The sequence below is a fragment of the Antechinus flavipes genome, chromosome 1 (genome assembly GCF_016432865.1).
Source record: "Antechinus flavipes isolate AdamAnt ecotype Samford, QLD, Australia chromosome 1, AdamAnt_v2, whole genome shotgun sequence".
Classification (NCBI taxonomy): domain Eukaryota; kingdom Metazoa; phylum Chordata; class Mammalia; order Dasyuromorphia; family Dasyuridae; genus Antechinus; species Antechinus flavipes.
In genome coordinates this window covers 287,017,470-287,030,555 of record NC_067398.1, presented here as the reverse complement: position 1 = coordinate 287,030,555, position 13,086 = coordinate 287,017,470, and the positions used below count along the sequence as shown (strand labels likewise).

Below are 13,086 nucleotides of genomic sequence, written 5' to 3'. Positions count from 1 at the left end.
TCACCCTCTTTACTCCATACTCCTTAGACACATTCTGCTTTTGTGATTATGGGCTTATTTAACTGGACTACAACATATGACACGATTTAGGATTGACTTTTTTTTTTTCTTAGTCTTTTAACTATCACTTGCAGTCTTAAACATTTTGTATTTATAGTTTGTAAAGGAGATTCCCCCATTACAAACTATGAGATACTTTCTTCTCTTCAGTGTGATAAGCTACAAAAAAAGCAAGTGACCCTGAAACAATATAAAGAGAGATAAGGAAACCATATCAATACTTACATAGCCATATTCCAGGTCCCAGCACCAACAGTAATTACAAAACCTGACAAAGCAGGCTCTTACGAAGTCACCAATGAGAATTGTGACATAGGTTGTGAGGACATCAGACACAGTTAGTCGCACAAATTCCTGTTGAGAGATTATCAGTCAATCAATAAATCAATCAATAAACATTTAGTAAGTGCCTGTGTGCTAAATAATGGAGATACCAAAACAGGCAAAAGATAATCATTGCCTCCAAGAAGCTCACATTTTAATGGAGTGTCAATAATGAATTATCAGTATTAAAACAAATATCCCTCTTTAGAATAGGGGGAAGCAGTAGTACTAGGAAATCCTAGGTTTAAATGTTGCTTCTTATACTTGCTAGATAACTCAATAGATAAAATAGAGACTTTGAATATCTAAGACTAAATCCAGCTGCAGATACTGACCTTGGGCAAATCACTGATTTCTTTATCTGTAGAACGGGGACATTAAAAGCTTTTACCTCCCAGGGTTGTTATAAAGATAAAATAAGTTAAAATTTTTAAAAATGTTTTGCAAATCTAAAAGTACCTACAATATATATTATAATTATTAAATATCTGATAATGGTCAAGTCATTTCAATTCTCTGAGCCATGGTGTTCTGATCTGTAAAATGAAAATAATAAACATTGTATAACCTATGTCCAGGGTTGTTGTGAGACTCAAATTATATGATGTGATGTTTCCATAAACATTTAACCATCCATCTAGTTATATATGTATCACTAGTTTTTTTATCTTTTGTGTTTATAAAAATATGGGTTATGTCTTATGAATATGGATACAAGAAAAAGAATTATATGTCTTTATCTCCATTGTATTTCAATAAGTCAGCATCAAAATTCATTGCTTCCCATAATTAAATCTTCCCATCATCTGTCTGAACTCTTCTTTTGGGAGGTCTGAAAATGGGGTAGGAACAAAGGAACCATAATGAGTTTACAACTCTATTTTCCTTTTTCTTTCTCTAAACTGAAGGATTCCTAACTTCAATCTGAAGGATTCCTAACTTCAATGTCATTTCAAATTTGTGGAAAAAGGTGAGAGGAAAGGAAGCATTGAGGAAATTAAAGAAAGGGGTGAGAGGAAAAGTGGGGGTAAAAGAATGAAAATGGAAAAATAAGGCAAAAGGGATCCTCCAGAGAGATTTGTACTTGTAGGCTAAAAGCCACCAAAAGAAGAAATTAAGTGATTATTATCTTTGGTTCACCCTCCACCATCTCTTTTCCTTACATTGTCCTCTTGCCTTCCCCCTACCCCCCAACTTTAGCACTGTCTTTATGTAGAAAACATTTGTGTGTGTGTGTGTGTGTGTGTGTGTTGCATGAAGAGAGACAAAGAATGAAAGGGAAGATGAAAATGACCAAACATAGCCATATAGTGTTTTTTGATTTAAAATCTGATCTCAGACATTTACTAGCTATGTGAATTTGAACAAGTCATTTTATCCTATTTGTCTCATTGTCATCATTTGTAAAATGAGTTGGCAAAGAAAATGGCAAATCACTTCTTTGCCAAGAAAACCCCCAAAGGAGTCATTAGGAGTCAGATATGACAGAAACAATTGAACAAACTGCAATACCTATCCTATGATGTTCTGATGACTCATGAACTCTTCATGGGATCATGAGTCCTGCAATATCATGGACCCTGGTTAACACTAAATTTAAAATTTCCAGTCTAGTTATTATTTTTTTCCTTTTCACTGTATCAGCTTAAACTATCATACCTAGGAAATTACTCTGTCTTGGCTTTAAATTGTGTAAAAGATAAAATTATGAAAATATTCCTAATATTCCTGAGGGAAGGTTGAAAAAATCACTCTAAATTCATGGTTTAGTATAGTGAGGTGTGTATAAAGAAGTCAGGAAGTTGAACTTCAAAGATTATCTTCTTCCTCTGCCCTATAGCACTTTCATCTATCTCCTTAACTAACTTGGACGTTTTGACATAAGGAAATAGAACCATTTTTCCTTTTCAAGAGATAGCATGGTTAGTAGATAGAACCATGCTTTGGAATTAGGAAATCTTGAGTTTCAGTTCTTCTTAAGATGCCTACTGACTATGTGACCTTGGACAAGTCAATTAACTTCTGTGGGCCTGAGTTTCTTCATCTGTCAAATAAGGAGATTGCAAGGCCTATGTCAGGTTGAAATCTATGATCCTAGGAGATCTCTACATCATGGGTATACTATCTACGTAGCTAAAAACCAGGAATAAGCATCCAGAAAGCAATCTACACACAGAATCCATGAGGTAATATGAACTCCAGGTTAAGAGCTCCTAGTTTATAGGAAAGGAAACAGAAGCAGCAATAGTTTGGCCAGCAGAGTCTTTCCATTCAGCTTGTCCATGGACCTAAGAATATTTCATTCATGGTGGTGCATAGAAGAGCTATTTCCTTATCCCTGATCACAGAGAAAGAAATCATACTATATGAAGATCTTCTCTTGCCTATCATTTTTATATGAGTGGAATGTGATGACAATGAATAATAAGGATAATTTTGATCAATGTAACCCTCTGTCAATCAGTTGATAAAGATTTCAGTAGTATTTGCCATGAGCTAGATATTGTGCTAAGTTCTGGGGATTTAAAGAAAGTCAAAAACATGATCTTATTCCTTAAGTAGCTCACATTCTAATGGAGGAGAAAAAATATAAATAAGTATGTGCATATACAGTATATACTAAAGATTAAAGGTAATTTGAGAAATGGAAGGAAAGGAGTAAGGGATAGGCTGGAGCCAGCTCAAACTGTTACAATCCATTATTAAAATTTCAATGTAAGCATTTATACCTTAGAATTTGGCAAATGCTATGAATTAAGAACTGATTTATTGGATTGTGAGGTTTTTTTTGATGGCCTAAACTTAGAAAGAAATGGGGAAAATATTAGTAATTTGACATATCATGCATACATTACTAGAACACCACTAGAGGAGTCCTCCTGAAGAATGTGAAATTTGAGTTGAGTTTTGAAGGAAGCCAACCAAAAAGCAGAGATGAAGAAGTAGAACAGTGCAGAAATGTAGGACAGCTAGTGCAAAGATATAGAGTTGGAGTTGGAGAGTAATTTGTGTGGAACACCAAGTAGATTAGTGTTGATATAGACACCAGATCATGGGAAGAATCAGGTGATATGCTTTAGGAGAGCACTAAGTGGTCAAACTCAATCATGTGAAGAATTCATAATGGCCATTCTCTTTGGAAAAAAGTAGGTTTATTTGGGAGAAGAGAATATAGCCAAAAAGGGATACAGTTGATGCCAGGAATGGCAAATACGAAATGAAGTTGGGAGAGCATAGAAAGGGTGTTTTAATAAGTAATGATAGAAATGGCAAGTTAAGGAAATACTCCATGTTGGAGCATGCCTTTAGTTGGTAGGCTAAATCCTGAAAGGGATTTAGCACTCTGTGAATTAGTTGTAATGAGGAGAAGTGGGAATGAGAAGCATAGTAGAATTAGGGGAGACACCACCTGATTTGGGGGAAGGGGAAGGGGAAAGACACTATGAGGCAGAGTGCTGTGACAGACTAACTCAAAGTAAGGTAGTCAATGTGGCATGGGCCATAAGTAAATTTATAGGGAAAACTTAACATTTAACTCCAGGGAATGACTAGGATTTCTAACAGTACATGGCAGGGTGAGCCTGCCCAAGACCCCTTACAGATGGTGGCCTTCAAGGGTTTGACATATCCTGGATTTCTGACTGGCCTGCCCTAGGGAACAATTCCATCAATGTTCCAATTTTTCTCTGCCAGCCACATCTACCATTCAGGCAGGACCTCTTCAGTGTCCCCAAAATGTAAAATGCATGGAGGAAAGAAAAGTGTGAGAAGGAATAGCCTAGGTTGTGAAGGCATTAAAATGCAAAAGGGAGAATTTTATGTTTGATCCTGGAGGTAATAGAAGGCCACAGGTAGAAATGTTCTTCTGACATGAAAGATGAGCAATAAGTCAAAAGAAACTAAGGAGAAATATATTGAGATGAGCAATAATACATGGTACCTTACCTTTTTTTCCTTTCAAGCTCTTTCAGGGAATCTGTCTTACTTAATCCAAAATAAAACAGTTCTAACAATATTATCAAAGTATTACAGATTTTTAGCTGAGAGGGACCTAGTAAGGCTATCCTGTGCAACTCCCTCATTTTAGAGGTTTTGTTCTTCTCTATTCCCATTTCAAATCTTAGAGAAGATTTTTATCTAATCCAATATACTTTGCATTTGACTAACATTATAGCATGTATATATGCATGCATACATACATGTATGCATAAATGTATGAGCATGCATGTATACCCATATGCATATACATATGATGCTTTTGTATTATTTTTATACATACCCACCTCTTCTATTAGAATATAATCTCCTTGAGAGATTGATTGTTTCATTCTTTGTATCCTTAGAACCTAGCACAATCTGGCAATATAATACCTTGACTTCAAAACTTAATATTATAAGTAAGAAAAAAATTCCCATTTTCCCCCCTGATAATCAACTCCACTTTAGGTAGGAGTAAACTTGAACAAAATAACTCATCTCTAAGAGAAGTTGGGCCTTGGACAGACCCAAAGAGAAGCAGAGAAACACATTGGGATGCTTGATGAGTTAGAAAAACTCACATAAAATTCAGAGCCTCTGGTAAAGGTATATAATACTCTGTAAAATTTTCAAAATTGAGCTTTTAATTTTTTGGCAAGTTTATTTTTCTTAAATCTGTCTATACTGTTTCTGTTAAGCTCCCCTTAAACAAATGAGGACCAAATCAGTAATATCAATATGGATGTTTTTCTTTCAAAGCCATGGCCTTACTAATCCTATTTTTAAATAAATCCCATTTGTTATGTTCACTTTCTTCTCATGCTTTTCATTTGCCTCCTCAGAAATCCCACTCAGAACCCTCCCACTGTCTTTCTTTTGTCTGCCTCATCCAGCCATCTCTCAAGTGCTAAGTAATCTTTCTGAGAGAAGACAGGAAGAGGGAAAGAGAACAAATGCTCCCAAATAAATTGACTATTAGAGAGAAACAGGGAGAAGTGTACAAAAAAAAAAAGGAAATAGAGAGAGGAGGGAGGTGGGGAATGAAAGAGGGAAAGAAAGAGCAGGGAAAGAGGAAGAAGGGAAAAAAAGAAGAGAGAAAAACGAGAAAGAATAAAACAGAAAGACATAGAAGCAAAAAAATTCACTGTTTTTAAAAAAAACATCAATATTTCATGACAGAACAAACTGCGCAAGGACTTCAGAAAGCAAGAGATTTAATCAATCAATTTCCACTTTTGTTTTGAGTCAATATGTGAGGAAAGTCACATAAGCTCTCCTAATCAGAAACTGAAGGTCATTTTTAGATAACATTGGAAATGAATGAATAAATCAGCTCCAGAAGTAGACAAGCTTGTTCTCTGCAGCTAGGTACAAACCCCAAATAGTTAGGTTTGTGGTAGACATTAGGTAGATGTCAGTTTAAGGACTTCTATTAATATAGAAACCAATGATTTCTGGGTGCAGTTGTATTGGAAGAAAGGATTATTTACCCCCAGAAAGTATGGTCTGAGGTTCAAGGTACTTGACCTCCCAATCCTTGGAAAATGAGGAAAAGAAGAAGTTTTGGAAAAGAAGTCCCTAAAACAAAGATGCCCCTGAAGCTAAGAATGACAAACCAGCAGAGGAATTCAACCTTCCTACATGTTAGCCCTGGTTACCTCAATTGACTTATAGTATTGATCATATTTGGAACTATCTCCTGACTGAAAAGAAGAATATCTGTGAAGAGGAATGAAATGATAAGAGCAATAGTGATGTACTTAATTTTCCAATGAATTGTAAAAATCTTCATAGCAGAGTGATAGCTGCTATAGATTTGTTGAAGCATATATTTAGAACTGGACAGCTAGGTGGCACAGTAAATAGAGCATTGAGCTTGTTATCAGGAAGACTCATCTTCATGAATTCAAATGCAGCCACAGATACTAACTTTTGTGACTCTGGGCAACTCATTTAACCCTGGTTGCCTGTTAAATGAGCTGGAGAAGGAAATGACAAACCATTATACTATATTTGCCAAGAAAAATGGCACTTAAACAGTATCATGAAGAGTCAGACACAATTGAACAATAATAAATTCTTAGAATCATGACTATAATTGGTTTGGGCCAAATGAAAGGAATGTCAAAGAAATATTTCCTGACAATACCGTTAGCCATTCTTTTTTCGTATTCCAAAAGACTACAGTTTAAGATAAATATACTATAAACTTTGTCAAACCATAGATGGTTAAACACAGATCTATGAGTATCCTTCAGATGTCAAGAGAAATTGGGGAAAGACCTAGCAGCACACTAAGTGGCCTGAACTTATGGGAAGACATGAACATGAATATCACTTAGTGAACAGATAAGATTAATTTACAATAAACATATTTGTTGAGGTAACAAATTTGAGTCCCAAGCCATCCCAATATCATTCATTTCATTACCTGTCCTACCATTGTCTCCCAGCAGGGCCCCCTGGGTACATCAGCAGGTTCCACAAAGTAAGGAGGACCAGTGCTATTTTCATTTTGAGATGAATTGAAGGCTTTGATCATGTTTGCTTCCCATATGGTGATGTTTGCCATAACTAACTTCTCTTCTTCCAGCTAGAAAAGAAAACACAAGGAAATCAGCTAAGTAATCAATCAATAAGTATTTATTAAGCATCAGTGCTCTGCTAAGCACCAGGGATACAAAAAGAGGGCAAAAGATAGTTCTTGCCCTCAAAGAGCTTACCACTTAAGCTGGGAGATAACAAGCAAACATATATTCACAACAAGCTATATAAAGGATAAATAATAATTTATAAAAGGAAAGACAAATACAGTTGTCAAAGACATCCCTGGCAGTCTTATGGTTGGAAGCATATGCTGATCCATAATCCAAAAATAGTACTTACCTTGTTATTGATCTCATCCAACAAGGCAAGAATAAATACATACAAGTTGCCAAGAAGAAGAGCAAAGATGCGACCCAATAGCCATTTCAAAGCTATAAGGGGATGATAGTTTTCCAGCTCAGCAAATAAGTCAAATAAGGTTGGACAGAACATGCCCAGGAGAGACATGATCATGTTCATCTGCAAAAATAATTAAATAAATAAATGAAACTGGAAAGAAACCAGTTGAGAGATCTTAAAGTTTTCCCTTTTCCTAAGATTTTTCATTGACAGTTTTCTTTAGTCCTGTATAGTAAGAGAATGATTTTGAACTATTATGACCTTAGTCTATCTAAATGAATGAATATCGTATATTAAGTTCTTACTATATGCCTGCAGAGGTACTTAATAATTTATCAGCTAACTGATTATAGATATAAATTAGAAGTACAAATACCATATAAATTATATAGTTTCTGCATTCAGGGAGTTTGCCTTCTACTTTGGGAGTGGTTCATTGTGAAGAGTATTTTAGTTACAGTCACAGGCAGAGATATTCAGGGATATGTTTTTGAGGGAAAAAATGTATATATATAAGTTTAATCTACATTATTCATATTTTCTCTATCATTGTCTTAAGTCTAAACTATTATCAAAGCAGTAAATTGAAGTTTGATTTATAGTATTTGCCAATTCCTGCCAAATATAAGATTTTCAGGAGATCTGATTTCAGCATACCCCTAGAAGGGAAACTCAATTAACAAATCCTTTACAGAAATATTAGTGCTGACTTAATTACAGTTGTCAGAGATAGAATTGGAAAACAGCATGTCATCAGGTTGGCCAGGTAATAGCATAGTGATTGTGAGTTTGGGCAAAAGTAAGGCTAAACTCTCAATATGCTTACTGGGGTATGTGTATGTATGTTTTAAAGCATAATAGAACTTTAAAAATTAAATTAAATTAAATGACTAATTAACTTTCAAGGTTCAATAACTATATTGTTATGTTATGACTATATATTATTATGTTCATATGGAAGATGACTTTAGATGTAACAGAACCAATGTTATGCTGTGAATGCCTGCTTCAAAGTGATTTTTTTTATGGAAGTTGATTAAGAAATCTGTGTTTTTTCCTCCATTTTTCCTAGGAGCATATAAGACCTCAAAGAATAAATATATTGTTGTACATTCTTGTTTAGCCTTAAATAATTTTTTTATTTGTAAAAATGTGTGCCTTTTTTTTTCCTTTTGGTGTATTTTCACTTTCTACAATTTATTTATTTGCTGGCATAGAGCAGGAGTATCATAGAATTAATGATACAGATTATCCAGTTCAACCTTCTCATTTTTTAGTATAATTTAATAAACCACTCAAGTAGGAGTAACAGAATATAAGGAATAGTGTCTATTATATAATCTACTGTCTATGATATTATTATATAAACTATTATCTATTATATATCTATCTATAACATCTCATAATAATCTATATAATATCTACTATATATGTATGCAATAGATAATCTACACATTTTAAATCTCTGAACCACTAATCTCACTTCCAACTAGCCCAAATCTCTCCTATTCAATTCCTTCAGACTATCTTATCACCAATTTATGAAAGTTGCCAATCACCCAATCAGTATTTGATGTATACCTAGGAGGTGTCAAGTATCACGAAAAAAAAATAATAATGGTAATAGCTGCAGGAGGAGGAGAAGGAAGAAGAGTGGAAAAGAAGTAGTAGAAGGAGGAGGAAGTAGAAAGTACTCTGTGATGCTTTAATAGCATTTATATAACTTATTAGGGTTTACAAAACATTTTACAAGAAGAAAAAATAACGATAAAATTAACACAAGAATCACATAAGCTATAAGATGGAGAACTAGACATTTTTTTGATCTCCACAATGTTTCATATCTCTTCAAAACAGAAATTATGTAACAAAAATAATGTCAGCTTCCTTCAAAACCTAGAACACCTAGAACCCAAAAGAAGGTTAAAACACACACACACACACACACACACACACACACACACACACGAACTTACTGTAAGCTTATTAAATATGTAGAGCCTTCTTTCTTCTGTACAATATCAGAACTGTTTTAGAATGGTATATTAAATAAAAGCTAAGAACTGTTTGAGAATCAATAGACTCAGTAATGTCTTCCTTTTTATGAAGGCAAACAAGAGTACCAAAGTAAAAATAAGATTAACTGAAAGTCAGAAGATGCAGGTTTCAGGCCTGGATTAGTAAACACTTAACTGTATAACTTTGGGTAATGTTAGAATCCTAGTATTAACTCAACTTGAAACAAGGTAATAACTCAAGGAAGATATTAGAATCCTAGTGTTAACTCAATGGAATTGATACAATGTTTATTGGTTCACATCTTAGAGCAAATCCTTACAAAGTGATAAGTCAGTTGTCTAATTTAGCATGGTACTTAGCAAATTCTCTAACTCACTAATGTATTTAAGTACTCACTGGAGTTCACAAGTATGGGAGATAACTTGTGAATTCACACCTCCCTTAATCCCTTCCTCTGAGGAGGAGTCAATCTTTTACAGGTAGCATAAACAGAGCTTCAGTGAGCTAGTCAGGGCAGTTCAGAAGAAGCCCACTCTTGGAGGCGCAACCAGATTTATTCATCCCATCTCACACCACCGTGGTGTCTGGCCTCCTGCACTTCCCCCACTGAGATCAAGGCTGGTCTGAAAGGCTCTGCAAAAAACTGCCCAGCCCCAGGCAAGGAGACAAAACTCAGAAGGAGCACTCTGGGACAGACACAAAGCACTCTGGGAGGAAGCCTACAAGCCCACTCTTGGAGGTGGAGTCAGATTCATTCCATCTTCCACCTCTGTGCTGGCTGGAGATTGAAGGACAAACCTTTGGATTTGGAGACATTCGGAGGGAGCTCTTGGAACCAAGCAGAGAGATAGGCCACCAAGAAAATTAACCAAGCTATTTTGGAGAAAGCAATAAAAGATCTGAACATTATGTATAATGCCTCCCATATTGATGGATTTATGTATACCATGTATATCTGTTACAAAGTTCTGGCCCATATTGATGGATTTATGTGTACCCCTTCAGAAACCCACTAATCTGATTTGATTTCCTATTTCCTTTGGTGTTTTCATCTCCCTTCCTGAGATGTCAGGGAAGGCATGATCACCTTTTAGGTGGGGTTCTCACCTCCTTGAGAAATCAGGGAGGTCATGACCATCCTATGTTCCAAAACAAAAGAAAGGGGGAGATGTTGGAATCCTTACAAACTGCTAACTAATTAGAGTTGATCTAATCTTACAAGAAGATTTTGGCCAGAACCTGAAACAAGGTACTAAGTTGAACTAATTAGTACAATGCTTGTGTTTACACCTTTGTGTTCTGTGATCTGAACTTTTAACACCTGATTATTGATCTGAACTGATACTAAGGCTGCCTCCAGAAAACCTTCCCAAGAACCTGCTCCCAGAGAGAACCATTATATTATAAAAAAGAAAAAGACCACATTTTGGCGCCCTGAACATGGGACTGACAAGCCCCTCAGTGGATTTCAGTGGAAAAGCCTCCAATCCTGATTTCAGTGAAAAAGCCTCTGATCCTGAATCCAGTGGAAAAGTCTCCTCAACCCAGAAATTAGGATGAGTACAACAAAGACATTTTGTTAAAAGAGTTAAAGTAGAATTTCAGCTAAGATGGGACAGATGTTTAGAAAACAGCCTTCTGTTTCTGTTCAAGGAAAATGTTTAGAGAGCATTGTCAAGGTTATGGAAAGCCAAGGTTTGATTATAATTTTGGAGCAGATCACTGAACTTTTAGAAACTATTAAGTACATATGTCCCTGGTTCTCTACAGAAAAAGAATTGGATCCAAATGAGTGGAAATTAGTAGGAGAGAAACTGGGTGAATACTACAATTCTAATCCAAACTCAATGGAGTGGAAATTAGTAGGAGAGGATCTTTGTCAATTCTGCAATAAAAATGCAATTTTCAAAGACATACTTAATACATACAATTTAATACAACTGGCTATAAGAAATTATTTAAGTGTTAGAATGAAGAACAAAAAGAAAGCAAGAAGGGAAGGTGCCAACTATACTAGATGAACAGCAGATAAGAATGGAGTTAAGTACAATTCTGAGTGTGATACTTCACAAGCAGAAGAAATTAGATCATTCCACATCTCATGACCCTCTCCCCTCAATTAATCCTTTATGGGTGGAGGAAGAAGGGGGAGGGAGAGAGGCAAAAACACAATCAGCTTCTCCTGTGAAGCAGAATATGATAAGATTAGAAAAGGCATTAATTAAGGCAAAAAATGAAGGAGAAGATATATCTGATTTTATAAATGTGTATCCTGTGATTGAAAAGCTTGACTCATCATATCAAAAAGAGAGAAAATACACTCCTTTTAATTTGGAAAAAATTAAAGATTTGAAAAAGGGTTGCAATCTTTATGGGGCTACATCTTCTTATGTTAAGATGCTACTAGATAATTTGTCTTATGAAATCTTTAACCTCGAGTGATTGGAAATCTATAGCTAGAACATGTTTAGAACCTGGACAAAATTTGTTGTGGCTTTCAGAGTTTCATGAATTATGTAGGATTCAAGCCCAATGCAATAGGCAAATAGGAGCTATTGGACAAATCACTTTTGACCAACTAGCTGGTGAAGGTCAGTATGGAGAGAATTCAGAACAGATTTATTATCCCATAACAGTGTATGAGCAAATTTCTAAGGCTGCAATAAAAGCGTGGAGTTCTCTCCCTGGACAGAAAGATGGATGTAAAGCCTTCACAAAAATAGAGCAAGGTCCCAATGAACCTTTTGTTGATTTTGTGGGACATTTGCAAATAGCTGTAATAAGAACCTTCGGAGACAATGCAGCAACAGAAATAATGAGCAGACATTTGGCTAAGGAAAATGCCAATGAGATTTGCAAAAGAATTATATGGGGACTAGACAAAGATGCTCCTTTAGAGGAGATCATAAGGCGTTGTGCCACAGTGGGCACAAATGCCTATTATGCCCAAACTATGATGAACATGGAAACACAGGGTCCCTCTTGGCAAGGGACTTCTAGAGAAAATCGTCAATGTTTTCAATGTGGAGAAATAGGACATCTTAGAGCTCAGTGTAGATATAGAGTGAGAGGATAGGGTGAGAGAATAAAACTCCAAACCCCATGTCCAAAATGTAACCGAGGCTTCCACTGGGCCTCACACTGTAGATTGACCCAGAGAAATGAGAGGCAGAGCCCAGTTCCAAGATATCAATCAAAAGACAGATGGAGCATGATGGTAGCTGAGGTTACATCCAGAGAGTCTTTAGAAGGTCAGGACTTTGATGTGATCAATCAGCCTAAAAATAATCACATGGCACAAAGAGATTACAGTTGGGGAGAATACAGGCCTTTTAACCCAACAGGGCAGTGTCCAGTGCAAACAGCTCCAATGTAATTGCCAGATGATGAGGAGAAATCCCCAAAGTGGTGAATGGAAGGGACCAGATAGGTTAACTGCTTGGGGAAGAGGGTTTGCTTGTATTTATACAGATGTAGAAGAAATGAGATGGGTGCCAACAAGCCATATTCACCTTGTCCATCAGAGAGAAACGAAAAAGAGAAAATATCTGGAAACAAAGCAGAAGATCTAAGAACAAAATCTCCCGGAATCATTGGATTCCTTGAGATGAAAAACTGTTGATAAAGACTGATTGCAGGACTTGAAAACCAGTAGGAATAATTGGATTCCTTGAGATGAAAAATTGTTGATGAGACTATTGCAGTACTTCAACGCTTACCGGAATTATTGGATTCCTGGCACATGAACTAATGGACAAT

General features: G+C 35.8%; 1 protein-coding gene across 1 annotated transcript in view; it reads right to left on the bottom strand.

Moving 5' to 3' along the window:
• TMC1 (transmembrane channel like 1) overlaps nt 1-13,086 on the bottom strand; it is a 134,363-nt gene that overhangs the window by 33,903 nt on the left and 87,374 nt on the right. The window contains exons 12-14 of the mRNA XM_051972587.1: nt 7,249-7,428; nt 6,794-6,955; nt 286-414 (exon numbers count right to left, since the gene is read on the bottom strand). Of these exons, the coding sequence (XP_051828547.1) occupies nt 286-414; nt 6,794-6,955; nt 7,249-7,428 (471 nt within the window). The remainder of the gene's footprint in view (nt 1-285; nt 415-6,793; nt 6,956-7,248; nt 7,429-13,086) is intronic.